Raw genomic sequence first — 25,964 nt, 5'->3', positions numbered from 1 at the left:
TATGTTTTATTTTTTAAATATTGGTTGCATCCGCCAAAGTCATAGTTGCGTATTAGGTTCTTTATAGAATTAAATGTTTTATTTATTTATTTATAATGATGAATTCTATATTTCTAGAAGATGAACAATTGGATTAGCACCAAAAAAACAGACAAGAGAGTTCATAGTATCTTCGCTTAATCTAGTGGACATTTAGTCATCAAACGTCAGGCAAACATGTCATGTAATTGAATTATTAGTACAAATGTCACTTAATTAAACCGAACTCAAACCCTAGATTAATTAGTGACTAATTTAATTAGTATTTGAGATCGATGAACACACCATTCACAATTTTTAATGACGAAATGACTTGGGAATATTGTTTTTCCGAATCAACCCCCTTTCTAAATTGTTTTTTAAATAGATTTTTATTCGAAAAATATCAAATCGGTATCTTTTTAATTATTTTTTAATAATTTTAGTATATTCTAGAAAAAAAAGAAAAAGAAAAAATGGACAAGCATGATAAGAAGGTTGAATAATATTATAAGCTGAACACGCAGTTTATGGAATTGCTGAAAGTCTATAAAATGTAAAGCATGCTTATCATCAACTCCATCGGTCGTCATTGTTTAGTGGAAGGAATCATTGAAGGCTGCATAGATTTCCAAATTAATCTCAAACAATTGGATAAAAATAGGATCAATGATTAACCCATTTGACAACAAATCAAGACTTGAGGCTTAATGGGGTCATGATATGGGATTGAGACCTCGCTAGTGCTGCCAACAAATCCTCAAAGATTGAATCTAATCCTAATGCTTTTGCTTGGTATCCTTCCTCGAATTTTTAAAGGAACCTTGAACACTGTTAAAGTGATAAATGACAACAAGAACAATGGCGTTTACACCTGACATAGAATTTGTTAAAGCGTTTTGGTATACTGTGTTTTTTTAAAATTTAAATTTTTTTATTAAAATTAAGTTTTTTTATGTTTTTATATGCTGATGTTAAAAATAATTTTTAAAAATAGTATTGTGATGTATTTCTAGAGAAATACTTTAAATCATAACTGCTAGCACACGCACAAACACCCCGTAATTAATCCCATCAAGATCATGCTGAATCTTTTGGCTGCAAGAGCTGTAAGTTCCTGAATGGATGCTACAAGCTTTCAACTAGGAAAAAGCAAAGCAGGGTTCATGATCATGGCTGCTTGCCTGTTTCTTTAACATACCATGATTTTGGCAGGAGTTGTGGATGGGCATGGTTGAAAATGTGACTTTCCCTTCAGAGAAAGGCATTCATGTGTGTGTATGCATATATATATATATATATATTTATGCTATTGGTCAAGCATGATAAAATTAATTAATTCAACAATTATTATGATGAACTATTATGATATTCTTCGAGTTTTGACTATCGTGGCTAATCGATTTATTTGAATTGATAGTTACAAAAAGAGCCTCTACCAAAAGTTTATTACCATTTTCATAAATTCTGAGATGGAGAATATTTTGCTTCACTACCTATCTAGGTCCTTAGATAGGGTGATTCGTGTTAATCGCGGGGTCGGGTTGATTTTTATTGCAGCGGAGTGTTAGAAGTGTATTTTTTTTAAAAAAATCACAACTAAAAAATCAAATTAGAAAAAAAATCAATGAAAAAAAAAATATAAAAATATAAAGTACCAATAAACTTTGGTGAAGTCGTCAAAACTTACAAGTAGAATCATACAAAAAAAATAATCCAATAGCAAACTAAACAGGAAAAAAGACGAAGTTGAATTTTAAAAAGAATTGAATTTTGAAGGCCAAAATAAAAAAAATAAAAAAGTAATCTAAAAAAACCCTGGATCACCCAATTAAACCTTTTATCTAGATCATGAGATGTGAATAATCTGAGTAAAAGAAAATCAAAGAAAATAATGTAGTTTATTTCTCAAAATGAATAATTTTGAATAAAGTAATCGGTTAAAAAAAATCATTGTGAAAATACAAAAACATCCCTTGATGCTAGGTTTAAGTTTTTTTCTTCCAAAGTTGTTTTGGTCATTTTATCATGCAATAAAAAAACTTATTTATCCACTTTCAATTTGATAATGACAAATATATTTTAGTTAATGTTAAGTTTTTTTTATGGAAAGAAAAAAATATCATTACATTATTCCATAACTATTATTATCATTAAAACTATAATAATAATTATAAAATCATCCCGAGCTTAGTAATTCATCAACTCAAAACCTATCATTTTATTTTTAATTTTTTTTATTAAAAAAATATTATTTCAATAAAAAAACAAAATATCAATCCATGTCTCCAACCCGTGCAAAGAGGCAACTTTAGAGGATCTTACAACAATAATTGATTCTACAAAATATATATATATATATATATATATATATATATATATATATATATATATATATAAATGTTAGGTTAAAAACCAAGAAAAGGAAATATCATCATCTATCTCTTTTTTTTTTAATCCAAAATAGTCCTTTTTGTGTTGATAAATTACGATACATCAAAAAGACTAATCATTAACCAGCCATTATCCATAGTGGAGAGAATGGAGAAGTTCATTTCCTTGCACCAATCATCCATGGCCTCAGGCTCAGCTGGGCAGAGAGAATCTCTGTTGAGGTCAACTTTGTCCTGACATGGGCCCCGCCACAAACCCCGAAACCTTTTTTCTTCTTTTTTTTTCTCCTAACCTCACCGGTTTACAGACAGCAAAAGGGCTGCACCCATCAAAATTCTTGGGACAAGTGTCACCCGTACATCCACGTGGAACAATCTTGGACGTCTATCTTCCAACGGCTATCTTGGGATGCATGTATCCACTGTCCACAGTGGACTTCTGGGCCCACCTTTGGCAGACATTTTGACAAAAAGAAAAGGTCATTCCTATGAATTGCAGAACCAAAATAATAATAATAATTCGAAAGCAGAAAAGAAGTTAAATTTCTTATTAAAGAAATAAAATAAAGTTGAAAGAAGAAAACAAAAGGAAGAGGAAATTATATCTTAGTCCCTATATGTTTAACAATTGATACAAAAGTCTTCTTAAGTTATAAAATCACAAACCAATCCCTCAACCTTCAATCTAACAGAGAGAGGGCCTGGATTTCAATTGTTTTTAAAAATGTTGGAATTAAAAATGGAATTTCTTGAAGAAAAAGGACTAACCTGTTATTCTCTTGGAAATTCGGAAACTAATTTAAAATCTAGTAAAAAAGAATGACTATGTTTTTTTGGAGTGGAACCCGCTTAGGATCTTTGACAGGGACACGAGTTTCATTTTTTCTGTTTCTATGTTTGAGCTCTGCCGCTGAGCAGTTCTGTTCTCCTCTCCCTTTGTTAGATTCTTTTCCTTTTCCTTCTTTTGATTTATTTATGTAGCAGGCAGTTGTTGTTTTCAAGTTAAAGAGAGACTTTGTTTTCTTTTGGGTCATTTTAACGAAAGAGACTTCAAGTGTCTTCACTTTCACACCACCATCAACATGGCTTCAAGCTATAATGACACGATCACTTATCAAATTTGACAAGGTTTGATCTTCTTGTTTTTGTTTTTGAAGCTGTTGCCTGTTTTTTTTTTTTTTTTTTTCCTGAATAGCCAAGGTTCCTGCCCAGAATTAGCCAAAATAAGAATGGCTAGTTTTAATTTTAATCCGGGTACCTCCGATGATGCTTTGGTCTTCAAGTTGCTTGTGTTTTGAGCAACTTTTTAATGGTGCAAAAGTATTGAGCTTTTGTTTGTTGGCAATACCTCATTATTTGGGTATATGCCATTTTGTGTTGTGGTGATTGTTTTAGCCAAGTGATGAACTTGGGTTTAAGAGGTTTTGACAGATAAATCTTGGTTCTTTGAGTTTGAGTTAGTATGGAGGAGGTTGAGGAGGCACACAAGGCAGCTATCGAGAGCTGCAATAGAGTTATTGGCCTTCTGTGTCAGCCAAAGGATCAAGTTCAGGGTAGGAACTTAATGGTGGAAACTGGAGAAACTGTGTTTAAGTTCAAGAGAGTTATATCCCTTTTGAGCACTGGTTTAGGTCATGGAAGAGTAAGGAAGTTGAAGAAGTTTAGATCATCTTTGCCTCAAAACATCTTCCTAGATAGTCCTAATTGCAAAACAATTTTAGCACCAAAACCTCTCCAGATGGTGCCTCCAAATTTTCTCGAAACCCCACTTGGTGACATGGATGCTAAGTCTAAACTTCCTGTGCAAATTGCCCAGAAAATGTTTCTTGAAAACCCAGTACTTGAATTTAACTCAAACACCAGGCCTCCTCTACAAATTGCACAAACAAAACCACCACCAAACTTTCAGTTTCTCCAACAACATCAGCAGATACAGAGGGTGCACTTTCAGCAACAGCAGCAACAAATGAAGTATCAGGTTGATAGGGTGTATTCTAGGAGTAATAGTGGGATAAACCTTAAGTTTGATGGGTCTACTTGCGCACCAACCATGTCGTCCACAAGATCATTCATTTCATCTCTGAGCATGGATGGTACTGTGTCTAATTTTGATGGAGATTCATTCCATTTGATTGGCATGCCTCACTCATCTGATCACATCTCACAACAAACAAGGAGGAAGTGTTCTGGTAAAGGAGAAGATGGGAGTGCGAAATGTGCTAGTGGTGGTAAATGTCATTGCTCAAAGAGGAGGTAAGATCAAAATCCCCATGTTATATTCTATGTTTGATTTTTTTGTTGATTTTGATTGTAATCACCTTTCTTTGTCTTTAGAAAACTGAGGGTGAAGAGATCCATTAAAGTTCCTGCAATTAGCAACAAGGTAGCAGACATTCCTCCTGATGAGTATTCATGGAGGAAGTATGGACAAAAGCCAATTAAGGGCTCTCCACATCCTAGGTATATCTGATTAAGCTTCACTCTAATATCCTCCTATTTGTTTAGCTTTATGATCTGCGGTTGATCATTATGTTAGATTGTCTTAGTTTTCCTTTGTTGTGATGTGTTAACAATTTACATTCCTACGAGTTGGAGGATTTTTTTCACTTTCACTTGCCAACGTTATCCGGCACAACTCTGTGCTCTGGAAAAACCAGCCGATAAATAACTTAATAAGATTCTGTCTTTTAGGTAGCTGATTAATTGCAGAATAAGTATCATATAGTTTATACTATTAAAAAAGTGTGAATGTTTTGCATCACTTACATTTACCCTGGTTAGCAATCAGAAATTATCAGTGTATGCTGCTAAAGTCTGAATTGTTTAGATGAGCATGTTTACCTGCTTTATTCAAAAATATTTGTAATGCAGGGGATACTATAAATGTAGCAGTCTGAGAGGCTGCCCAGCGAGGAAGCACGTTGAGAGATGCCTGGAAGAACCTTCAATGCTGATTGTAACCTATGAAGGTGACCATAACCATTCTAGGTTGATCTCATCGCAGTCTGCGCATACATGAAACATAGTTGATCTCTTCATTTGATCTCACTTCAAGAACTCGACTTCCAATAGTTCAAATCCAACCGGAACCATTTGGAGTTTCTTTGTGAATTACTACTGTATATAATATGATGTTCAGACCTGAGATGGGATATGATGGAACAGATCGTCATTCATTGACAGGGTTTTTAAGTATTTAGCTTTAGGGTTAGCCTGGTTTGAACTGCTCTTATATAGAATAGGGATCACAAATTGTAAACTTGTACTTCCTTCAAAATCCAAGTTTTATTTTTGATCATTGCATTTGCAAATCCAAGTTTGTTTCTGTGCCAGGTTTTCTTCTACTTCTTGTATGCAAAACACGACAGGATGTTTTGCGAGTATAATTTTGGCTTCTATTATTGGCATGGTGATCTTCATATGTCAGCGTTTTTCGGCTCTTTTTATATAAAGTAATTAACTTAATACATGCTGTTTTATCTGTGACAAGCATTCCCTTGACATCTACAGAGAAATAAAAAGAAGAGTTGCTCCTGACTTTACAGTGAAATAAAGAGAAAACCAGGGATCCTATTCACCTGTTTAACAACAGTGTGGCATGTTAAAAGCTTTTCCATAATTTCCTGGTATCAAACACAGCTTCAAACAGGTCGCCTGCTTATCCAAACCCTGACTGCCATCATTTTCATGGCTACTTGGGGAGCTTATGGTCTCAAGCAACGTGAAAACCTCTCTGAGCTGCTTTGAGCTTTTTCATCACGACAGACGTTGAGCAACCTATCAGATGCACGCAGAAGAATTCATAGTAGGTAGGGAATGTCATCTCCTATAATCTGGTCAGCATACCATCCCTGTTGCTCAGCCAAATTCCTCATGGAGGTGAAAGACAAGTAAAATAACTTGTGGAATCTTCATATTCACACTTTGGGCACAATAATTGAGTTGGCTCTCTATTTCTCGTTTAAGTTCATACGAGCAGCTCCCTCTTCTGTGAAGGAAACCAGCCCAGAAACACAAGTCACAAGGAGCATCACTAAATCTTTGTCAGAAAGAATGTTTTGCACAGCAAGTCCTAAAGTGGCAGCTTTCAAACGGAGTCCAAAGTAAGGAAAGCAACCCATCATAGCCTAGGCCCTAGAGCAATGACAGCAACTTTTCCTTTAAATCGTGCCAAACCCTGGCAATTTTGGCCCCGTGCGTCAAGCATATTGGCAACTCGGAGGTGTTTGTTTTACAGCAAATATTTTTGAAACAAACAGTAATAAATAAATAATATTTTTCAATCATCAAATAAACCACAACCACCACCCCAACCATCCACCACAACTGTCACCACCATTATCATCATGGAAACCGAACTTCCTTGCCCTAGGGAACAAAATGTATGGCTCTTTACCACACACTCATTTTAGCCGTCTACAAATGTTTACCTTATCACCAACTCTCCAATTCTACCTTCATCCTTTACACCTATATTGGGTTGAAAAAGACATGGCTAGACACTGAAGAGGGCATGGTGCTGCGATTTGACTGGATGGTAATCATCAATCCCTAACCTTAGGATAGCATTTATAACTCACCGGTGGCACCTTAGCAACAGATTGTTCAGTTGTGCTCCGTATACCATTTTATTGCCTTTATTTAATATTGGAATTCGAGTTTCCCAGTGACGATTTCTTGGGATGGACAAAGCCAATTTAAACTTGATTTCGAGTAATATTAACTTTGCTTCCACTCTTGATTAGTTCAATTTACACTTTTCTTTAGTTCAATAAGCCAAGTTTTATTGAGATGAAAACTCAGGTTCGCTGGATATAATAAGAGGAAATTTTAGGTGGACGTCCTTCAGCCAAAACGTGCACACCATAGCTATTAAACTCAATCCAACCCAAGGTGACAGTCATCCGAAGTTCAGCCACGGCCAGGTTTTTTTTCCAACGGTTTTAAAAGTTAATCCGGATAAATTTGTATCACTTGATAAGTCAACTCACGATTTGTTTGATCCAACTAATTCTGATTTTGGGTTTAGCCATTGTCCTGACCAATCTTTTAAAATCACCATGTTTTCCAAACACTCGATTAAAATATGAGAGTTTGAAAAGAGTAATTTGAAACAGCTTTCACTAATAATTTAATTTCTAATGCAATCGCATAGCTTCCCTGGATATGCTTATGTAATCATAACAAGTTCACAAGAACAATTCATCAAAAACCTAATTAGAGAAAGAAAAAAGGTGCAGAAAAATCCACATCCACCCAAAGTAAATGCCCCGTTTCACTAGAGAGGAATGGACCTGAAAGAGCGCGTTGCACCAATACCAGGTCTTCCATGCATAACGAGCTTGTAAGAAATTGAGAACTCAGAAAGATAATGGCCAATCATCTCGGGCACAATGATCATATTTCTAAGATGAGTCCTCAAGGGCTCTGGCTTCTCCCCATCTGGGGCTTCCCTTTTCTGTTCCAAGCCACCAAAAAACAGAGGAGACCACAGACTATACTCAAAATATACCATACCCTGTGGGTTTAACCGGAAATTTAAAATATTCTTGTAAGGCAACTTGATTTGGGAACCAGCTTTAGAATCTCTACTTTCTAAATGGTCACAGTTTGATGCATTTTTCACAAACAAGTCCCAAATGAAAATTCAGTGACCTGCACTGCACATACATGAATACATGCATGAAAGGGTATGGAAACAAGCACACAGAAACACCCAAAATAATTTTTGCAGAATGGTTACACCGCAGAGGCAGTCATCAGAACTCTATTCAATTAATAGCTATACATCGTTTCTAACTTCTATTGAATAAACCAGCCCTTCTGTTATAAACTCGAGCTTCTTCTTCGATAACTTTTCAAGCACCATGATTGCAATTGCAGAGCAAACTTGATAAACACAAACAAGAGACAGAGTGGAGATAAAGAAAAGAAAACACATCCCATAATGTGAAATGAACACATGATAACACTACTCAATACCAAATTGCACAGTGTGAATTGCTATCTTATGAAGTCATAAACAAATACAGAGAGAGATAGAAGAAAAGAAATTACCTTACAGCTATACGCAATTTCTTGATCGATGTCATTGGCTTCCTCTTCACACCTCTTTGAAACCCGTCGTTGCAACAAACCCAAAACCCTTAACAAATTAAAAATAACGAGAATAAAAGCATGAGAACTAACAGCCATCTAAAATTTCTGAACTTTCTAATCCCAAAATCTTATTACCTGCAGCCCGCTCCGGCGGGAAAGAGCTTGACAAGTACATCGGTGGACATGTGAAGGAGAGCATCTAAATCAAGGCCTCTAAAACTGAACTTCTTGAAACCTCTCTTCTTTGGCTACCCTCTCGCTACTGTTACTTCCGTCTCCACACCCACCAGACATTTATATTAAAAAAAAAAAAAATTGAGAGAGGAAGACATTGAATGAAGCAAGCGGAGCGGAGATTAGAAAAAAAATTTGGACCATTTCTCGATTTGTGCGTGTCATCCTTGCGCAGGGGCCATGCTAATCTTCTCTGTATCGTTCCAATTTTATCGGATGTCCCCGAAGGGACAACTTCTGCGTTTCAGCTTCGCCAATATAAACAATTCATGTGTTCTCTAACCAGACGATGTGGTATATCTAGTCCCGTTGCGACTACGCGTTTCGCTCAGTTGGGTTGGCCCTCAACTTGATTACGTCACCACCAGTAAACAATTGATGGGGCTTGACTTGGGGCGATGAGATATTTCAGCCCAGCCTTGTTTTTGGTGTCACCCGCCTGTATCCATGCCTTTTGCTAAAGGGCACAGTCACTACCCGTTTAATTAAAATTTACTTAATTGAGTTTAAATTATATTAAAATAAGTTTAAACTATAACATATATTCTTTAATTTTGGTCTCAATTCTTAATATTGTGATATTATCTTAACTTTGGGTCTTATTATTTCTATATATGATTTATTTTGAAAAATAAACACATCAGAATAAAAAATAATAAAATTTCGTTAGCTTCAATGTTGAAGGTTGTTTATGAAAAATATTACCTAATTTTAATTATATTTCCTAGCTATGCAAATATCTTAAATAGTGTTCGTTCATTGTTTTACAGTAAAAAAAATACATTAATATGGTTAGTTAAAAAATTAAAAATAAATATATTTTTAAAATAATTTTAAATTAAATTTTTATATTAAAAAGTAGAGAAATAAATCTCTTTGTTTCCATTATTATTGTTGTCCAGCAATCCACAGCGGGTATGATAAAAAACAATTAAAGTAAAAAAAAAATACATTCAAGCTTATTTAATATTTTCTAGTTTTCTAAATTATATAAGAGTTGACTCAGTCAGTTTAACAAGTTTAAAAATAATATAAACAACCAATAATAACATAATTTAACTAAAAAAAATTAAAAATATTATCTTTTTAAAAAGATATTAAAATGACAATATATTATATCGATCTTAATTAATTTTTTAAATTCACAACCCGGATCATGAGACCATGATAATTATATTTAAAATAAATAAAAAAAAACCATAAAACTTAATCTTCAATCAATTCAATATTAAAAATAAAAATAAAAAAAAAAACCAAAACAACAAATCAAGCTAACTACAAAGTAGAAAAGTTTTTTTTTTTTTTTTGACAAACCCTTATTACAATATCTTGATCCTTGAGATCAAAACTATTATTTCATCAAATTTCTTGTTCTTGAACTTCATGTATCCATATCTTACATCTTTGATGATTTCCATGAATGATTTTATTCTTCTGAAGCATATCTAAACCTCGCACACACATTTATATGTATTTGTTCAATCATTCAAAAACATGATTATCCAAATATAATATCATAAACTTTATGCAAATAAGATAAAACAAGAGTATATGACAAGTTAACTTTTGAGCTCTTACTAAATACACTGTAAAAAAGAAATCAAACAAAAAACAATTAGTAAGAGCAGCGAACAAAGTGACATTAAAATCTGCATGCAACAGCTTTCACTGATAATAAGATCTCAAATGCAATCGCATATCTTCTCTGGATATGCCTCATGTAATCATCACAGGTTCACAACAACAATTCATCGAAAAACTAATTAGAGAAAGAAAAAAGGTGCAGAAAAATCCACAGCCACCCAAATTAAATGTCCCATTTCACTTGAGAGGAATGAATCTGGAAGTGTGTGTCCAGGTCTTCCATGCATAACGGGCTTGTAAGAAACTGAGAACCCAGAAAGATAATGGCCAATCATCTCGGGCACAATGATCATATTTCTAAGATGAGTCCTCAAGGGCTCTTGCTTCTCACCATCTGGGGCCTCCCTTTTCTGTTCCAAGCCACCGAAAAACAGAGGAGACCACAGACTATACTCAAAATATACCATACCATGAGGGTTTAACCAGAAATTTAAAATTTTCTTGTAAGGCAACTTGATTTAGGGGCCAGCTTTAGAATCTCTCTTTTCTAAATGGTCACAGTTTGATGCATTTATCACAAACAAGTCCCGAATGCAGCAATCTTTATCAATCACTTATTTTGTAAAGCTTTATCAACGTAAATTGAAAACTCAGTGACCTGCACATGCATGCTTGCAAGCATGGAAACATGCACACACAACATGCACAATGAAACTTGCACCCAAAATAAGTTTTGCAGAAGTTACACCACAGAGGCAGTCATCAGAACTCTATTCAATTAATAGCTATACGTATCGTTTCTACCTTCTATTGAATAAACCAACACTTCTTTTATAAAATCAAGAGCTTCTTACTTCATAGCTTCGTTAAGTTTTCAGAGTTCTTAAAAGCTTTTAAATATCCGGCAATGCATTCATTAGTATGAAATTGAAAATTAGTAAAAAAAAAAAAATATTAACCTATTTCTATTGTACCCATACAGGGAATATATGTGATTGAATGCTATCTGGTGCTGACTCTTAAGTAACATAATCAACAGCAAACAGCCAATAACACCATGAATTTTCTCAAGCAGAAAACCAGGATAAATGCCATTGGCTTCCTCTTCACACCTCTTTGAAACCTGTCGTTGCAATAAACCCAAAACCCTAAACAAATTAAAATAAACGGAAATAAAAGCACGAGACCTAACTACCCATCTAAAATTTCTGAACTTTCTAATCCCAAAATCTTATTGCCTGCAGCACGCTCTGGCGGTGAAGAGCTTGGCTACCCTCTCGCCACTGTTACTTCCGTCTCCACACCCACATGACATTTGAAAAAAATAAGGAGAAAGGAAGCCATTGAATGAAGCAAGCGAGAGCAAAGGAGCAGAGAATAGAAAAAAAATTTGGACCATTTCTCGATTTGTGCGTGTCATCCTTGCGCAGGGGCCATGCTAATCTTCTCTGTATCGTTCCAATTTTATCGGATGTCCCCGAAGGGACATATCATAAATCTGTGCTTTGCCTACTTAAATACGTCATGGGTTCTCTAACCAGACGATGTGGGATACCTGGTCCTGTTGGGACTACGTGTTTCGCTCAGCTGGGTTGGCTCTCAACTTGATTACGTCACCCGCAGTAATCTATTATTGTGGTCTCAATTCTCGATATTGTTTTATTATTTTGACTTTATGTGTTATTATTTATACTTTGTAGAAATATTTTTGGAAAAGTAACCCATATCAAAATAAAAGAACAAAAGATTATATTAGCTTCAAAGTTGAAGGTTGTTTATGAAAAACGTTTATCAAGGTTGTGTTTATTTACTATTTCACAATAGAAAAGATACAAATAATAAAGATAATAAATAATATATTCAGTTCAAGAGATAAAAATAAATATATTAAAATTTGTTTAAATAATAAAAAAATTCCATGTTCATAATAAATATTATTTTATTTTGATCTTAATTCTCAATATTTTATTATATTTTCTTTCGGTGTTACTATTTTGAATAATAGGAGACATAATATGGGGCGATGCATGAGTTTTCCTTTTCTATTTCTTGAAAATATCTATTCTTGGTCTTGGAAGGTCTACAATATTGCTTCCATTTTATAAAATTAGGATGAAATTAGAAGGTTGTTTATGAAAAATGTTTAACCTAATTTTAGTTATATTTTCTTGTGATGCAAATAATTTTGGCAGCATTTATTTACTATTTCAAGATAAAAAAGACAAAAACAATTCAGACAAAAACATATATAGTTAAAGAATTAATTATGGTAGCATTTATTTTCTATTTTAAACTTTTGGTTGAAGATTTAAACTCTTAGCAGTCAAGAAATTAATTAAAGAAGAAATGGTGCAAACAAAAAACATAACCGCGTGCATGATCATGGTATGTTTCAGGGATCAATTTAGCAAAAAACCAAATGGTTGTCCAAGTTTCACTGCGGGTAGTTCACAATTAATGTACATTAATTTTGTTAAAAAATAATAATATTTGAGAGCAATATTCATGTGACCATTGCCTCATTGAAGAAACTTAAGAGGCAATTTGTTCATCCACATAAAAACATATACCAAAATGGGGCTGATCGTACGAACCTTCTGCAGTGTTTTTTGATCTGTATATGGCACTCTTCAAGTCAAGTTGTGTTTAGCAGAATCAATGCTTATCACCAGCCATGATTTTTCTGTGAAAACTGAATATGTGCCATGTGTTTGCAGTATAGATGTTCTCTCTCCAACTTTCGAGGGACAAACATCTATGAGTAGGCAAGGAGTGGTATACAAAGCCATTAGAAGGGAGCTTCAGAGCACATCTAGATCGATGCTTGTTTTCTCAAGCAGAAAACCAGGATAAATGCTTGATTTCACATGTTATCAAACATTTATAGCTGAGAGAAACAGCAAGAAAGCTAAGCATGGTTTCCTCAAAATCCTGTCTAGCTGATTCTAGCAAATTAACAAACGATTGATGGTCCACGAATATTATTTATTTTGGTTTCTTTTTTGTCACAACTGTAGTCTGTAGCCTTACCACCAGACTTCACTTGGTCCATTCTATGTCATGCACTAGCCACAATTTTCAAGCCTCGTGATACGAAAGCGTAAACATGTACAAGAAGAAGAAAAAAATCACCAGCAGCAGCAAATTTATCAAATCACCAATCAGTCACAAATCCCAATCTCGAGCACCATGATTGCAATTGCAGATCGATCTTGATCAACACAAACAAGAGACAAAGAGTGAAGAGATAAAGAAACGAAAACGCATCCCATAATGTGAAATGAACACATGATAACACTACTCAATACCAAATTGCACAGTGGGAATTGCTATCTTATGAAGTCATAAACAAATACAGAGAGATATAGAAGAAAAGAAATTATCTTACAGCTTTACGCAATTTCTTGATCGATGCCATTGGCTTCCTCTTCACACCTCTTTGAAACCCGTCGTTGCAACAAACCCAAAACCCTAAACAAATTAAAAATAACGAGAATAAAAGCATGAGAACTAACAGCCCATCTAAAATTTCTGAACTTTCTAATCCCAAAATCTTATTACCTGCAGCCAGCTCTGGCGGGAAAGAGCTTGACAAGTACATCGGTGGACATGTCAAGGAGAGCATCTAAATAAACGCCTCTAAAACTGAACTTCTTGAGAGCTCTCTTCTTTGGCTACCCTCTCGCCACTGTTACTTCCGTCTCCACGCCCACCTGACATTTATATTAAAAAAAAAAGAGAGACAAAGGAAGCCATTGAATGACGCAAGCGACAGCAAAGGAGCGGAGTTTAGAAAAAAAATTTGGATCATTTCTCGATTTGTGCGTGTCAGGCCATGCTAATCTTCTCTGTATCGTTCCAATTTTATCGGATGTCCCCGAAGGGACATTTAATGGGTCTCTGCTTCCCCTACTTAAATGCGTAATGTGTTCTCTAACCAGACGATGTGGGATATCTAGTCCCGTTGCGACTACGCGTTTCGCTCAGTTGGGTTGGCTCTCAACTTGATTACGTCACCACCAGTAAGCAATTAGTGAGCCTTGTGCGATGAAATAGTTTTAGGTGTCGTGTCACCCACCAGTGTCGACGCCTTTTGCTAAATGGCACTGTAACTACCGGTTTAATAAAAAAATAAAATTTACTTAATTAAGTTTAAAACATATTAAAATCAGTTTAAACAATAATTTTTTTCGATGTTCATAAAAAATATCCTTTTATTTTGGTCTCAATTCTCAATATTATATTATTATCTCTATATATAATTTATTTTAAAAAAGTAACACATCAAAATAAAAAAAATTTATTAACTTCAAAGTTGAAGATTTTTTTTATGAAATTTTTTTTCATAATTTTAGTTATATTTTCTAGTTAATATCATAGATAGTGTTTATTTATTGTTTCAGAATAAAAAACAATAACATATTTAGTTAAAAAGATGTGGATGAAAATATAAAATAAATACATCTTTATAATAGTTTTGAAGTTCATTTTTTATGCTTTCAAAATAAAAAGCATATAGAAATATGTTTTTTTTTGTCTTTATTGTTTTTATTTCTTTTATTTCAAGAAAATGATGAATTGATATCTTATAGTTATCTATTAGATCGTTAACTTGGACTATACTGCGGGTCGGATAAAAAAAATTTAAATTAAAAAAAACATAGAAGATTATTTAACATTTTTATAGTGAAAAAGAAGTTTAAACCATATAAGAGTTGATTCAACGGATCTAAAGACAACTTGGACGACCAATAAAAACATAGTTTAACTCAAACAAATTTAAGACGATATCTTTTTAAAAAGATATTGAAACGACAATATACTAGATCGATCCGATTAACTTTTTAAATTCGTAACTTGGATCATGAGATTATAGTAACCCTATATAAAACAAATCAAAACAAATTATAAAATTCAATTTTCAATCAACCCAATATTAAAAGATAAAATTAAAACAAAATAAAAAAAAACAAACTCAAAACCAACTCTAGAAAGTCAAAAGGCCTTTATTGGCCAACCCTCTTGGTCCTTGAGATCGAAAACTGTTATTGTATTAAGTTTTTTGTTCTTGAACTTCATATATTCATACCTTTTTTTCTTAATGATTTTCTTGAATGATCCAAATATAATATCATAAACTTTATGTAAATAGGTTTTGAGTTCGAGACAAGTTAATTTCTGAGCTCTTATTAAATACACTATAAAAAAGAAATCAAACAAAAAACAAGTAGTAGTAAGAGCAGCGAACAACGTGAAATTAAAATCCGCATATTCTACAAACACAATTGTATTTGCAACAGCTTGAAATGATAATAAGATCTCAAATGCAATCGCATATCTTCTCTGGATATGCTTAATGTAATCATCACAGGTTCACGACAACAATTCATCGAAAAACTAATTAGAGAAAGGAAAAAGGTGCAGAAAAATCCACAGCCACCCAAATTAAATGTTCCGTTTCACTTGACAGGAATGAATCTGGAAGTGTGTCCAGGTCTTCCATGCATAACGGGCTTGTACGAAACTGAGAACCCAGCAAGATAATGGCAAATCATCTCGGGCACAATGATCATATTTCTAAGATGAGTCCTCAAGGGCTCTCTGGCTTCTCGCCATCTGGGGCCTCCCTTTTCGGTTCCAAGCCACCGAAAAACAGAGGAGACCACAGACTATACTCAAAATATACCATACGATGAGGGTTTAACCAGAAATTTAAAATTTTCTTGCAAGGCAACTTGATTTAGGGGCCGGCTGTAGAATCTCTCTTTTCTAAATGGTCACAGTTTGATGCGTTTATGATAAACAAGTCCCGAATGCAGCAATCTTTATCAATCACTTATTTTGTACAGCTTTATCAACGTAAATTGAAAATTCAGTGCCCTGCACATACATGCTTGCAAGCATGAAAGGGCATGGAAACATGCACACTGAAACTTGCACCCAAAATAACTTTTGCAGAAGTTGCACCACAGAGGCAGTCGTCAGAACTCTATTCAATTAGCAGCTATACATATCGTTTCTAACTTCTATTGAATAAACCAACCTCTCTGTTATAAACCCAAGAGCTTCTTCTTTAAGTTTTCAAAGTTCTTAAAAGCTTTTAATTATCCGGCAATGCATCATTCTTTAGGATGAAATTGTTTCCTCATGTTATCGAACATTTATAGCTGAGAGAAACCATCATGAAAGCGAAGCATAATTTCCTCAAAATTCTATCTAACTGATTCCAGCAAATTAACCAATGATTGATGGTCCAGAACGTTACCAGCTGATTTATTTATTTTTATTTCATTTTTTGTCACAACTGCAGCCTTAACGCCATATCCATTCTATGTCATGTACTAGCCACGATTTTCAAGCCACATGATACTAAAGCGTAAACATACAAAAGAAAATAAAAAAATCACCAACAGCAGCAAATCCAAACCTCGAGCACCATGATTGCAATTGCAGATCAAACTTGATAAACACAAACAAGAGACAAAAAGTGAAGAGATAAAGAAAAGAAAATACATCCCACAATGTCAATTCACTACTCAAAACCAAATTGCAGTGTGATTTGCTATCTTATGAAGTCATAAACAAATACAGAGAGATATAGAAGAAAAGAAATTATCTTACAGCTTTACGCAATTTCTTGATCGATGCCATTGGCTTCCTCTTCAAACCTCTCTGAAACCTATCATTGCAATAAACCCAAAACCCTAAACAAATTAATATCAACAAAAATAAAAACATGAGAACTGAACTTCTTCAAGGAGAGCATCTAAATCAGCGCCTCTGAACTGAACTTCTTGAAAGCTCTCTTCTTTGGCTACCCTCTCGCTACTGTTACTTCCGTCTCCACACCCACCTGACATTTATATTAAAAAAAAAAAAGATGAGAAAGGAAGCCATTGAAGGAAGCAAGCGAGAGCAAAGGAGCGGAGATTACAAAAAAATTTGGACCATTTCTCGATTTGTGCGTGTCATAAACCTATCATTGCAATAAACCCAAAACCCTAAACAAATTAATATCAACAAAAATAAAAACATGAGAACTGAACTTCTTCAAGGAGAGCATCTAAATCAGCGCCTCTGAACTGAACTTCTTGAAAGCTCTCTTCTTTGGCTACCCTCTCGCTACTGTTACTTCCGTCTCCACACCCACCTGACATTTATATTAAAAAAAAAAAAGATGAGAAAGGAAGCCATTGAAGGAAGCAAGCGAGAGCAAAGGAGCGGAGATTACAAAAAAAATTTGGACCATTTCTCGATTTGTGCGTGTCATAAACCTATCATTGCAATAAACCCAAAACCCTAAACAAATTAATATCAACAAAAATAAAAACATGAGAACTGAACTTCTTCAAGGAGAGCATCTAAATCAGCGCCTCTGAACTGAACTTCTTGAAAGCTCTCTTCTTTGGCTACCCTCTCGCTACTGTTACTTCCGTCTCCACACCCACCTGACATTTATATTAAAAAAAAAAAAGATGAGAAAGGAAGCCATTGAAGGAAGCAAGCGAGAGCAAAGGAGCGGAGATTACAAAAAAAATTTGGACCATTTCTCGATTTGTGCGTGTCATAAACCTATCATTGCAATAAACCCAAAACCCTAAACAAATTAATATCAACAAAAATAAAAACATGAGAACTGAACTTCTTCAAGGAGAGCATCTAAATCAGCGCCTCTGAACTGAACTTCTTGAAAGCTCTCTTCTTTGGCTACCCTCTCGCTACTGTTACTTCCGTCTCCACACCCACCTGACATTTATATTAAAAAAAAAAAAGATGAGAAAGGAAGCCATTGAAGGAAGCAAGCGAGAGCAAAGGAGCGGAGATTACAAAAAAAATTTGGACCATTTCTCGATTTGTGCGTGTCATAAACCTATCATTGCAATAAACCCAAAACCCTAAACAAATTAATATCAACAAAAATAAAAACATGAGAACTGAACTTCTTCAAGGAGAGCATCTAAATCAGCGCCTCTGAACTGAACTTCTTGAAAGCTCTCTTCTTTGGCTACCCTCTCGCTACTGTTACTTCCGTCTCCACACCCACCTGACATTTATATTAAAAAAAAAAAGATGAGAAAGGAAGCCATTGAAGGAAGCAAGCGAGAGCAAAGGAGCGGAGATTACAAAAAAAATTTGGACCATTTCTCGATTTGTGCGTGTCATAAACCTATCATTGCAATAAACCCAAAACCCTAAACAAATTAATATCAACAAAAATAAAAACATGAGAACTGAACTTCTTCAAGGAGAGCATCTAAATCAGCGCCTCTGAACTGAACTTCTTGAAAGCTCTCTTCTTTGGCTACCCTCTCGCTACTGTTACTTCCGTCTCCACACCCACCTGACATTTATATTAAAAAAAAAAAGATGAGAAAGGAAGCCATTGAAGGAAGCAAGCGAGAGCAAAGGAGCGGAGATTACAAAAAAAATTTGGACCATTTCTCGATTTGTGCGTGTCATAAACCTATCATTGCAATAAACCCAAAACCCTAAACAAATTAATATCAACAAAAATAAAAACATGAGAACTGAACTTCTTAAAGGAGAGCATCTAAATCAGCGCCTCTGAACTGAACTTCTTGAAAGCTCTCTTCTTTGGCTACCCTCTCGCTACTGTTACTTCCGTCTCCACACCCACCTGACATTTATATTAAAAAAAAAAAGATGAGAAAGGAAGCCATTGAAGGAAGCAAGCGAGAGCAAAGGAGCGGAGATTACAAAAAAAATTTGGACCATTTCTCGATTTGTGCGTGTCATCCTTGCGCAGGGGCCATGCTAATCTTCTCTGTATCGTTCCAATTTTATCGGATGTCCCCGAAGGGACAACTACTAAGTCTCCGCTTCGCCCAGTTAGAGTATTCATGCGTTCTCTAAGCAGACGATGTGGGATATCTAGTCCCGTTGCGACTACACGTTTCGCTCAGTTGGGTTGGCTCTCAACTTGATTACGTCACCACCAGTAAACAATTGATGGGGCTTGACTTGGGGCGATGAGATATTTCAGCCCAGCCTTGTTTTTGGTGTCACCCGCCTGTATCGACGCCTGTTACTTAATTAAGTTTAAGATGTATTAAAATTAGTTTAAACAATAAAATTCTCAAAAACAAATATTCTTTTATTTTGGTTTCAATTCTTAATATTGTGTTCTTATTTTGACTTTAGGTGCTATTATTTTGAATGATACGATATATGAGAGATATTGTAGAAATATAACTAAAACGAAGAAAAGAGTGTTCGGAGTATACACCAAAATATGATTTCTCTTTTCTTTTCAAGAATCAAAGAGGGCTAGAAACCATTTTAAACTTTTGATTAAAGATTTTTAACTGTTATGAGACTATTTAGCAAACAGAAAACAGAACTGTGTGCATGTTTTGGAATCTATTTAGCATAAAATCATTTATAAGATGGTTTTTTTTTTTTTTTGTTCGGAACTCAAAATTCCCTAGCATGAAAATATAGAAAGAAGAGTTTTTTTGTTTTTTTTTCAAATGTAGTGTTGTTTCCTTCTATTCTAAAATGTCTAAACACCATTGCTTTTTCTCTCCTTCCCTGCATGATTGCGACATTTCTTGTTCGGTTGCTTGCAGTTCAATTATACTTCAACAGCAGAAAAGAGCAACTCTTTCGTTTCTTGACAGAGGTACATACAATGTGTCTGGAACAAGAAATCTACAATGGTTGCCAATATAATATGTTAAAGATGCTTCGGTACTGTCCAGCTTTTGGCCACACAGATTTGTTCATATATATTGTTTCCTACTACTGAAACTACATAATTTTGCAGAGATTCACGTCCTTCTTCGGATCATCAGTATGAAGAGGGTTGCATCGCCAGGGAAGAAGGCTGTAGCAGTGAAGCCGAAGAGTATGAAATCGCCGACGGTGAAGAAATGAGTGACCAAGAAGGCGAAAAGTGAAGATATTCATTTGGGGTTTGTAGAGAGGGTAGTGATTGTAAATTTGATGGATAATGGAGGATAGTAATGCTAGTTCCTTAGCGGTAACAGAAATGTTATTTTTCAGGCTATTTTTAAGCTTCATTATATTTGGTTTTTTTATTCAATGTAATTTTAGTGTCTTTATATATGTATGTATATAGCGAAAAAATGTCATTTTCTGATGGTGTTCTTCAATGGCGTTTTGTCTAATGTGCGCACCGTTTGTCAGCGTGCTGCAGCGAACAGTGATTGCTGATACGCAAAGGAATGTGGAATGTCATTTAAAAATAATGGTTTTGATTTTTTATTAAAAGAATTGTAATTTTAATACATTTTTAATTAAAGGAATTCATTTTTGTTCTTTATAAACGAACATGTCTGCATGAGGGCAAATGATATTTTTATTAAGAAAATGCATGGTAAAAATATCTCCTACAAAAGATGGGTCTGGTCTTCCGCAGTGGCTCTCCTTCATGCCAAGTACAACTTCTGCGTGTTGTTGCTGAGGGAATTAAAGCAAAGCCTTTATGAGCCACCTGAGTGATTACTTGGACAGCTGCAGTCTGGGCTATCCTTGCAGTTGCAGATGATCAAATTAGAACAAACAGTAGATGACATCTTGATCTGCGACTACTAAAAATTCGTCTATGGCCTCGTCATCGTTGGATTCAAGTGCTTAGTTGGTATGCCTGAATAGGGCTTGCTCCTGTTGAAGACTCCAGCCCCGAAAACTGTCCGATATCATGGCCTTCAAGAGTTTGGAATTCCTTGTTTAAACCAAGGGCGAATTCCTCCGGCCGAGCTCCACCACTTCGTAAGTAATCTGCAATCTGCATCATAAGCCCCAATCTTGCATTTACTTTTTAATAACAATTATCTTACGGCAACTAAGGCTATGAACTTTGAGTTCAAAACTCATATTTTATGTGCATTGGCAAACGATAAGCAAAAGGGATAATCATGCTGCTGTTGTTGCTTACGTGATTGGCAAGAGCCATCCCACTCAAGGCTGCAGACTCCAAATTTGAACCCAGCAGCCAGTCACCACATATACCTGCCCTTCCATGAGGATCGAATATGCATGGGATTCCTGGAGTGTTCGTTGGAAGGGCTGCACCCCTGCACCACAAAGAAGATAGAGGATAAATTTAACCCGCTTAAAAGGACCAACATTTCCATGATATTCTGAATTTGACGAGAACTCCCACTTAGCACACGGAGAGAAGTGCTCAAATTATTCCCAAATGGCAGTGGCATAAGTTCATTTCTCCAGAAAAGCTGTAAGGTCCTCAAATTGCTTCAAACGGTTGGCAAATATCACAAGCTTTACAATGGTGTCTCAATGAAGTTATGCAAATGAAACCCCGCAACTTCTACTAAGCATGGTATCCATAAGAAAGTTATATTACCATAGCTGGACACGAGAATAAAAGGGCTGTTGAAGTGAGTCTTTTGGTAGTCCAAGTGCAGCTTCAACACCCTCAAGCATGCCCGTCTTCACCTTTTCTGCTGTTGCAGTTGGGATATTTTCCTAAATATCACATTGGTGGCAATTACCACAATCAGGAAAAAGTTCACTCATCACATGCAATCCTTAATACTCCAATAAGAAATACATATGGCTTAATTCAAATTTCATTTGGACAATTAGAGAGACTACTCATATATGTTAATGTTTCCGGTCTTGATTTTCCACTTTATTGAATATCTCTACCCAAAGCTGAAGGCTAGATTTCCAAAATTTAGGTTTGCATAATTCAACCATCGCACAAAGGCTTAGGTCAGGTTGAATGCTTGAATTCTCTTCATCATGTTTTAATATGCATTTTTCCTGATGGAAGAAAAGAAGTAGAAGAGCCTAACCTGTGGAACCTTGTTCCTCTTTCCGTAAGCTGCAGTGCTAAAAAAGGTCCAACAGTGAGGACTATTTGTTTTAGAACCCATAAGCTTTGCAGAGTTGTTCCCCATCCATGAGAGAGAATCAACTCCTTTCACAAAGGCTCCCTCAAAGGGAGTTGCACCAGTTGGAATAGGAAGGGGGTCCTCAAATGCTGCTAGCAGGGCCCATATGGAGCTCAATCCTAGCGTCTACAAAACCAGAAAGGTCAAATCAATATTTCAAAACTTGTAGGCAATATAGAAGTTAATAAAGACGAAGCATAGGCTACTTTACAGTGAATAAACAAGACTGTTTAAAATATACCTTCATTTGTCTTGCAATGAGAGGCAAGCCTGATGATGCAAGCAATCGATTTGCACATTTTCCTGTCAATTCGATAAACAAGTTATTGCTCCTGAAAGCCATGGGTGTATTGTACAGAATGATAGCAAGCAATTAAAGATGGTAAACAGTGATTGACAGTTCATGAACCACCAGGAAATAAGATTTATAGATTCATTAAGATCCAGGAACCAAGTATTACCAATGAAAAAGTAGAGAACAGCATGCTTTCAAATCTTCAATGTGTGCTTAACACAGAACAGAAAGGAAACTACACTCAAACTAATAGATTTTATATTGATAACAGAACAAATGATGCAAGCACACTGCTATCAGTATATGGGATTGCAAACTGTGAAACACATTCATCAGTATGCCCGATTCACCTGTTCTAACCAATAAGGTTTCAGTTCAGTTCCTACTTATTCCACCCCATATTCTTCACTAGATGAATTTGAATGATGAAACCACATGTCACTTATTCGCTTGTGATTTTGTCCAGTTTTTTCTTCAACTCTTCAGAAGAAATACAAGTGAAAACATTAGATGCTTGCTTGGCTCTTTACAATACTTGCCACATTAGGAGAATATCAAAATCCCGTTGGTCAGTATGCATAGTTGTGTAACTATGCAACCAATCAGTGTTAAATATGTCACAGTTTACAGCAAATACATTGGGCCCAGTCTAAACTGATTTTTAACTCCAAATACCATTTCACTCACGAACTCATAGAGAACTTTTCTCACTTTCTTCCCTGAAAAATTAATCTGTCTACGCCACGTTTACAACTATTACAAAGCCAATCTGGGACATGGACCAAGGTAGAAAGTATTGCCATGTTTGTCAGCCAGTGCATACCCAAAGTAGCACTTCACAATCATGAACCACATGGGGCCAAAAAAACCCGACCAAAATTAGTTTTATCACACTTTCACTAACTTTGAAGCGACCCAGGGCTGAACAAAATGCAATTAACTCCATCTGTTAAAGCTACACTTTCCAGACAAAGAGACATTCAGGCTAGTCCTAATGTCCTATCTCTAAATAGAAAAGATATCAATAATCTTCATTTCAAGACACTCAAGCAACAGAAATGCATTAGAAAAATCATTGAATTCATGTGTTGGCCAAAGTAGAATAACACATCTACTTTAGCATGAAGAAAACACAGTACAGCACTAATAAGTCTTCAAAATGTACTTATTTTCTCTTGCTCCAAAGGTACCCCTTCTACTTATCGGGCTGTCACCCGTGTGATAACATGTCAGAAATTTAATGAAGTGCGGAAGCTTTTTATTTTTCAGTAAGAATAATAAAATGCTGAGATATGGCCAGAATAGGTAAATGAAAGAGTACAAAAGCAAATGAGAGAGATGTTGAATCACCATTATGTGCTATAACAATGATATCAAACTGCCCACAAGGTTTTCCATTCTCGCTCAAGTGCCACATCCCATTAAATGGTTCAAGTTTACTTATCCAGCAAGGTCTCACCACATTAACCATGCAAGTCTGCAGCAAGAATCAAGAATCTGCTTAGCAGTGACCTTCAAGGATATCATAGATAGAGAAAGAGCAGTACTATAAGTACCAAAGAAACTATGTTAATGGCTGCTGCTTTATTTGTTCAATAAAATTTCACCTTTTCATTCTCATGATAAGAGTAGATGAAAGCTGATGAGAAAGCAACAAAATGACGAGTAGTTAACAAATTGACGAGAAAGCAACAAAATGATCAACCACCTGAGATAATATTGAGTCAGCAAGAGAGCGCATTCCGTTAACGCTAATATATCTTGGGGTTGAAGAAGGAAATGGAAGAAATTGACCTCCCACTTCAAGCTCTCCAATTATACCTTGCCACTGTCGAACTAGACCTTTCTCCAACCAGTCATCAACCAACTCAGAAAATCGAGGATCACTCACAGTAAAGAACTGCGCCGCATGATCAAATATCAATGGTTGTGGATCAATTACTCTAGTTCCCATCCTCCCTCCCAAACCATGAATCCCCTGAAATAGCATAGCTTGTGAAAAACCCAACATTGCATTAACTTTTTTTTTTTTATCTGCAGGAAAATAGAGTCCAAATGTCTACTGAACTGAAATATGTGTCAAATAAGAATGATGTTGTTTTCATTTCTGCAAAGCAAAAGCATAAACACAAATGCAATAACATTAATCCAAATATTAAACCATGCAGCTACGACTATCAGAACTTAAATAATTACTATTGATCAATTGATTATTACAACAATTATTCATTCTAGAAGTTATAAACAAAAAAAACATAGAAGTTTTTTTTTCTTTGTTTCAATACATTTAGCATGCAATTAAGTAAAGGAATGTTACTGCCTTACCTTTATACAAATACATTAATCTCCTTCACAGAAAAAAAAATTAAATTCTAAAATGCAAGTATGCAGCCTTTCTTGTAAGCATTCACAACACAAAATATCCACAAAGTGATAAAAAAAGAAAACTCAAATTGAGAAAAGAGTGCTGAAAGGAAACAACTGACCAACCGTGTCAAAAACAGTGGACTTGACCCCTCTTTTCTCCAAACTCAAAGCACAAAGCAGACCAGCCATTCCACCTCCAATAATCCCTACATGAGGATCGCTTGATAATTGAGAAGTGAAAGTAACCTGTTCTTGAATGAATGTTTTCTTGAGAACTGACCTTCTAGAGGTACCATATGATGATTTCCTGGTTTTCTTGGATGTGGGTTTGCGACCATCCATGGTGGGGCTTTTGTTGTTTGGTTTAGAAGTGGTGCAAGTTAGAGTTTTTATGGGTTCGGAGCGTGAAGTTGAGGGTGATTTTTTATGGGTTTTGATTTTGAGAGGTTGGAGAGTAAGAGAAGAGAGAAAGGAAATGGAGGGGATTGAGTGAACCAGAGTGGCCATAGTTTTTGGAGGGAGAGGAGAGAGATATGGAGAGGCCACAGAAGCTAAAGAAGAGGCATCAAGTAGACAAGCATATACTTATATATTTTAAAGTTAGGAGTTTTATCAACTGTCTCTTGTCCTAAAATTTTAAACTAAAGGAAAAGCTGCCTTGGATAGTTGCCTAGCATGTCCATGTGTTTACCCCTTAATAATTTTCAGAAAGCTACCATGTTAAAATTTAATATTTGGTGGAGATTAAATCATCCTTTTAAAATGATTAGAGGTTTGAAGTTAATTATTCTGATGAATTTCTTACCCCTTACTGGCGAGTATGGCCTGCTTTTTTTTACCGAATTGGAGGGATGCTCTTGGAAGTTCAAGGATACCTACCACATAGCTGTAAAAGCATGCACTAACGAGACCCTGTGGCTAGAGACTGCTCAACTTATATGCAGATGGCTGCAACCAAATCCTCTGTAAGTCCTGTTACGTAATCACCCAAACCCACCTTTTGTCCCTCCCTTTAGACAAGACTGTCGCTCGTCTACCTTATTGGAGGTGTGTGTATCGACACTAGTCAGA

The 25,964-nt window shown here is 35.3% G+C and overlaps 3 protein-coding genes, 2 long non-coding RNA genes, 3 other non-coding genes and 1 pseudogene across 11 annotated transcripts; 2 read left to right on the top strand and 7 right to left on the bottom strand.

Annotated features, from left to right (window-relative positions):
• Positions 1-3,259: 3,259 nt before the first annotated feature.
• Positions 3,260-5,709, top strand: LOC133695053 (probable WRKY transcription factor 74). Its single transcript, XM_062116814.1, has 3 exons — positions 3,260-4,664; positions 4,746-4,871; positions 5,283-5,709. Exons 1-3 carry the CDS (start codon positions 3,874-3,876, stop codon positions 5,428-5,430), a joined length of 1,065 nt encoding a protein of 354 aa, XP_061972798.1. The 5' UTR covers positions 3,260-3,873; the 3' UTR covers positions 5,431-5,709.
• Positions 5,710-5,826: 117 nt separating this feature from the next.
• Positions 5,827-8,992, bottom strand: LOC133695054 (small ribosomal subunit protein uS19u-like). 3 transcript variants are annotated; one of them, XM_062116816.1, is made up of 3 exons: positions 8,646-8,992; positions 8,469-8,556; positions 5,827-7,869 (listed from the first exon to the last, which is right to left on the bottom strand). In XM_062116816.1, the coding sequence occupies exons 1-3, from the start codon at positions 8,693-8,695 to the stop codon at positions 7,690-7,692; spliced, it is 318 nt and encodes a 105-aa protein (XP_061972800.1). In that variant the 5' UTR covers positions 8,696-8,992; the 3' UTR covers positions 5,827-7,689. The 3 variants fall into 3 exon arrangements, 2 of the variants coding, with proteins under 2 accessions (XP_061972800.1, XP_061972799.1); XM_062116815.1 differs by having other exon boundaries at positions 5,827-7,929; positions 8,474-8,556; XR_009842354.1 differs by lacking the exon at positions 5,827-7,869 and adding an exon at positions 8,123-8,300.
• On the bottom strand, positions 8,874-8,976 carry LOC133695541 (U6 spliceosomal RNA). Its single transcript, XR_009842490.1, has one exon. It is a non-coding gene; the product is annotated as a U6 spliceosomal RNA (small nuclear RNA).
• Positions 8,993-11,712: 2,720 nt separating the features above from the next.
• LOC133695540 (U6 spliceosomal RNA) lies at positions 11,713-11,815 on the bottom strand. The gene has a single exon (XR_009842489.1). It is a non-coding gene; the product is annotated as a U6 spliceosomal RNA (small nuclear RNA).
• A 916-nt stretch (positions 11,816-12,731) lies between these two features.
• On the bottom strand, positions 12,732-14,095 carry LOC133695055 (uncharacterized). Its single transcript, XR_009842355.1, has 2 exons — positions 13,890-14,095; positions 12,732-13,799 (listed from the first exon to the last, which is right to left on the bottom strand). It is a non-coding gene; the product is annotated as an uncharacterized LOC133695055 (long non-coding RNA).
• A 29-nt stretch (positions 14,096-14,124) lies between these two features.
• Positions 14,125-14,215, bottom strand: LOC133695542 (U6 spliceosomal RNA; annotated as a pseudogene).
• A 4,834-nt stretch (positions 14,216-19,049) lies between these two features.
• Positions 19,050-19,152, bottom strand: LOC133695539 (U6 spliceosomal RNA). Its single transcript, XR_009842488.1, has one exon. It is a non-coding gene; the product is annotated as a U6 spliceosomal RNA (small nuclear RNA).
• A 717-nt stretch (positions 19,153-19,869) lies between these two features.
• Positions 19,870-20,464, top strand: LOC133693455 (uncharacterized). Its single transcript, XR_009842130.1, has 2 exons — positions 19,870-20,039; positions 20,116-20,464. It is a non-coding gene; the product is annotated as an uncharacterized LOC133693455 (long non-coding RNA).
• A 188-nt stretch (positions 20,465-20,652) lies between these two features.
• LOC133693454 (uncharacterized) lies at positions 20,653-25,464 on the bottom strand. Of its 2 annotated transcripts, none has more exons than XM_062114673.1 (8): positions 25,017-25,464; positions 24,235-24,504; positions 23,877-24,003; positions 22,473-22,534; positions 22,133-22,357; positions 21,679-21,800; positions 21,250-21,388; positions 20,653-21,099 (listed from the first exon to the last, which is right to left on the bottom strand). In XM_062114673.1, exons 1-8 carry the CDS (start codon positions 25,398-25,400, stop codon positions 20,938-20,940), a joined length of 1,491 nt encoding a protein of 496 aa, XP_061970657.1. In that variant the 5' UTR covers positions 25,401-25,464; the 3' UTR covers positions 20,653-20,937. The 2 variants fall into 2 exon arrangements, with proteins under 2 accessions (XP_061970657.1, XP_061970658.1); XM_062114674.1 differs by having other exon boundaries at positions 25,013-25,463.
• Positions 25,465-25,964: the final 500 nt, after the last annotated feature.

The sequence above is a fragment of the Populus nigra genome, chromosome 5 (assembly GCF_951802175.1).
Source record: "Populus nigra chromosome 5, ddPopNigr1.1, whole genome shotgun sequence".
Lineage (NCBI taxonomy): Eukaryota > Viridiplantae > Streptophyta > Magnoliopsida > Malpighiales > Salicaceae > Populus > Populus nigra.
Note: the sequence above shows the minus strand (reverse complement) of the source record. Positions and strands in the feature narration are given on the sequence as shown.

Coding starts and splice junctions, on each gene's coding strand:
- LOC133693454 (XM_062114673.1), bottom strand. CDS start 25,400: ATGGCCACTCTGGTTCACTCAATCCCCTCCATTTCCTTTCTCTCTTCT. Junction 22,358..22,472: donor TCATTGCAAGACAAATGAAG/GTATATTTTAAA, acceptor CTGGTTTTGTAG/ACGCTAGGATTGAGCTCCAT. Junction 21,801..22,132: donor AGAGGAACAAGGTTCCACAG/GTTAGGCTCTTC, acceptor TGTGATATTTAG/GAAAATATCCCAACTGCAAC.
- LOC133695054 (XM_062116815.1), bottom strand. CDS start 8,709: ATGCTCTCCTTCACATGTCCACCGATGTACTTGTCAAGCTCTTTCCCG. Junction 8,557..8,645: donor CCCGCCGGAGCGGGCTGCAG/GTAATAAGATTT, acceptor TAATTTGTTAAG/GGTTTTGGGTTTGTTGCAAC. Junction 7,930..8,473: donor TCAAGAAATTGCGTATAGCT/GTAAGGTAATTT, acceptor TTAAACCCACAG/GGTATGGTATATTTTGAGTA.
- LOC133695053 (XM_062116814.1), top strand. CDS start 3,874: ATGGAGGAGGTTGAGGAGGCACACAAGGCAGCTATCGAGAGCTGCAAT. Junction 4,665..4,745: donor TGTCATTGCTCAAAGAGGAG/GTAAGATCAAAA, acceptor CTTTGTCTTTAG/AAAACTGAGGGTGAAGAGAT. Junction 4,872..5,282: donor AAGGGCTCTCCACATCCTAG/GTATATCTGATT, acceptor TTTGTAATGCAG/GGGATACTATAAATGTAGCA.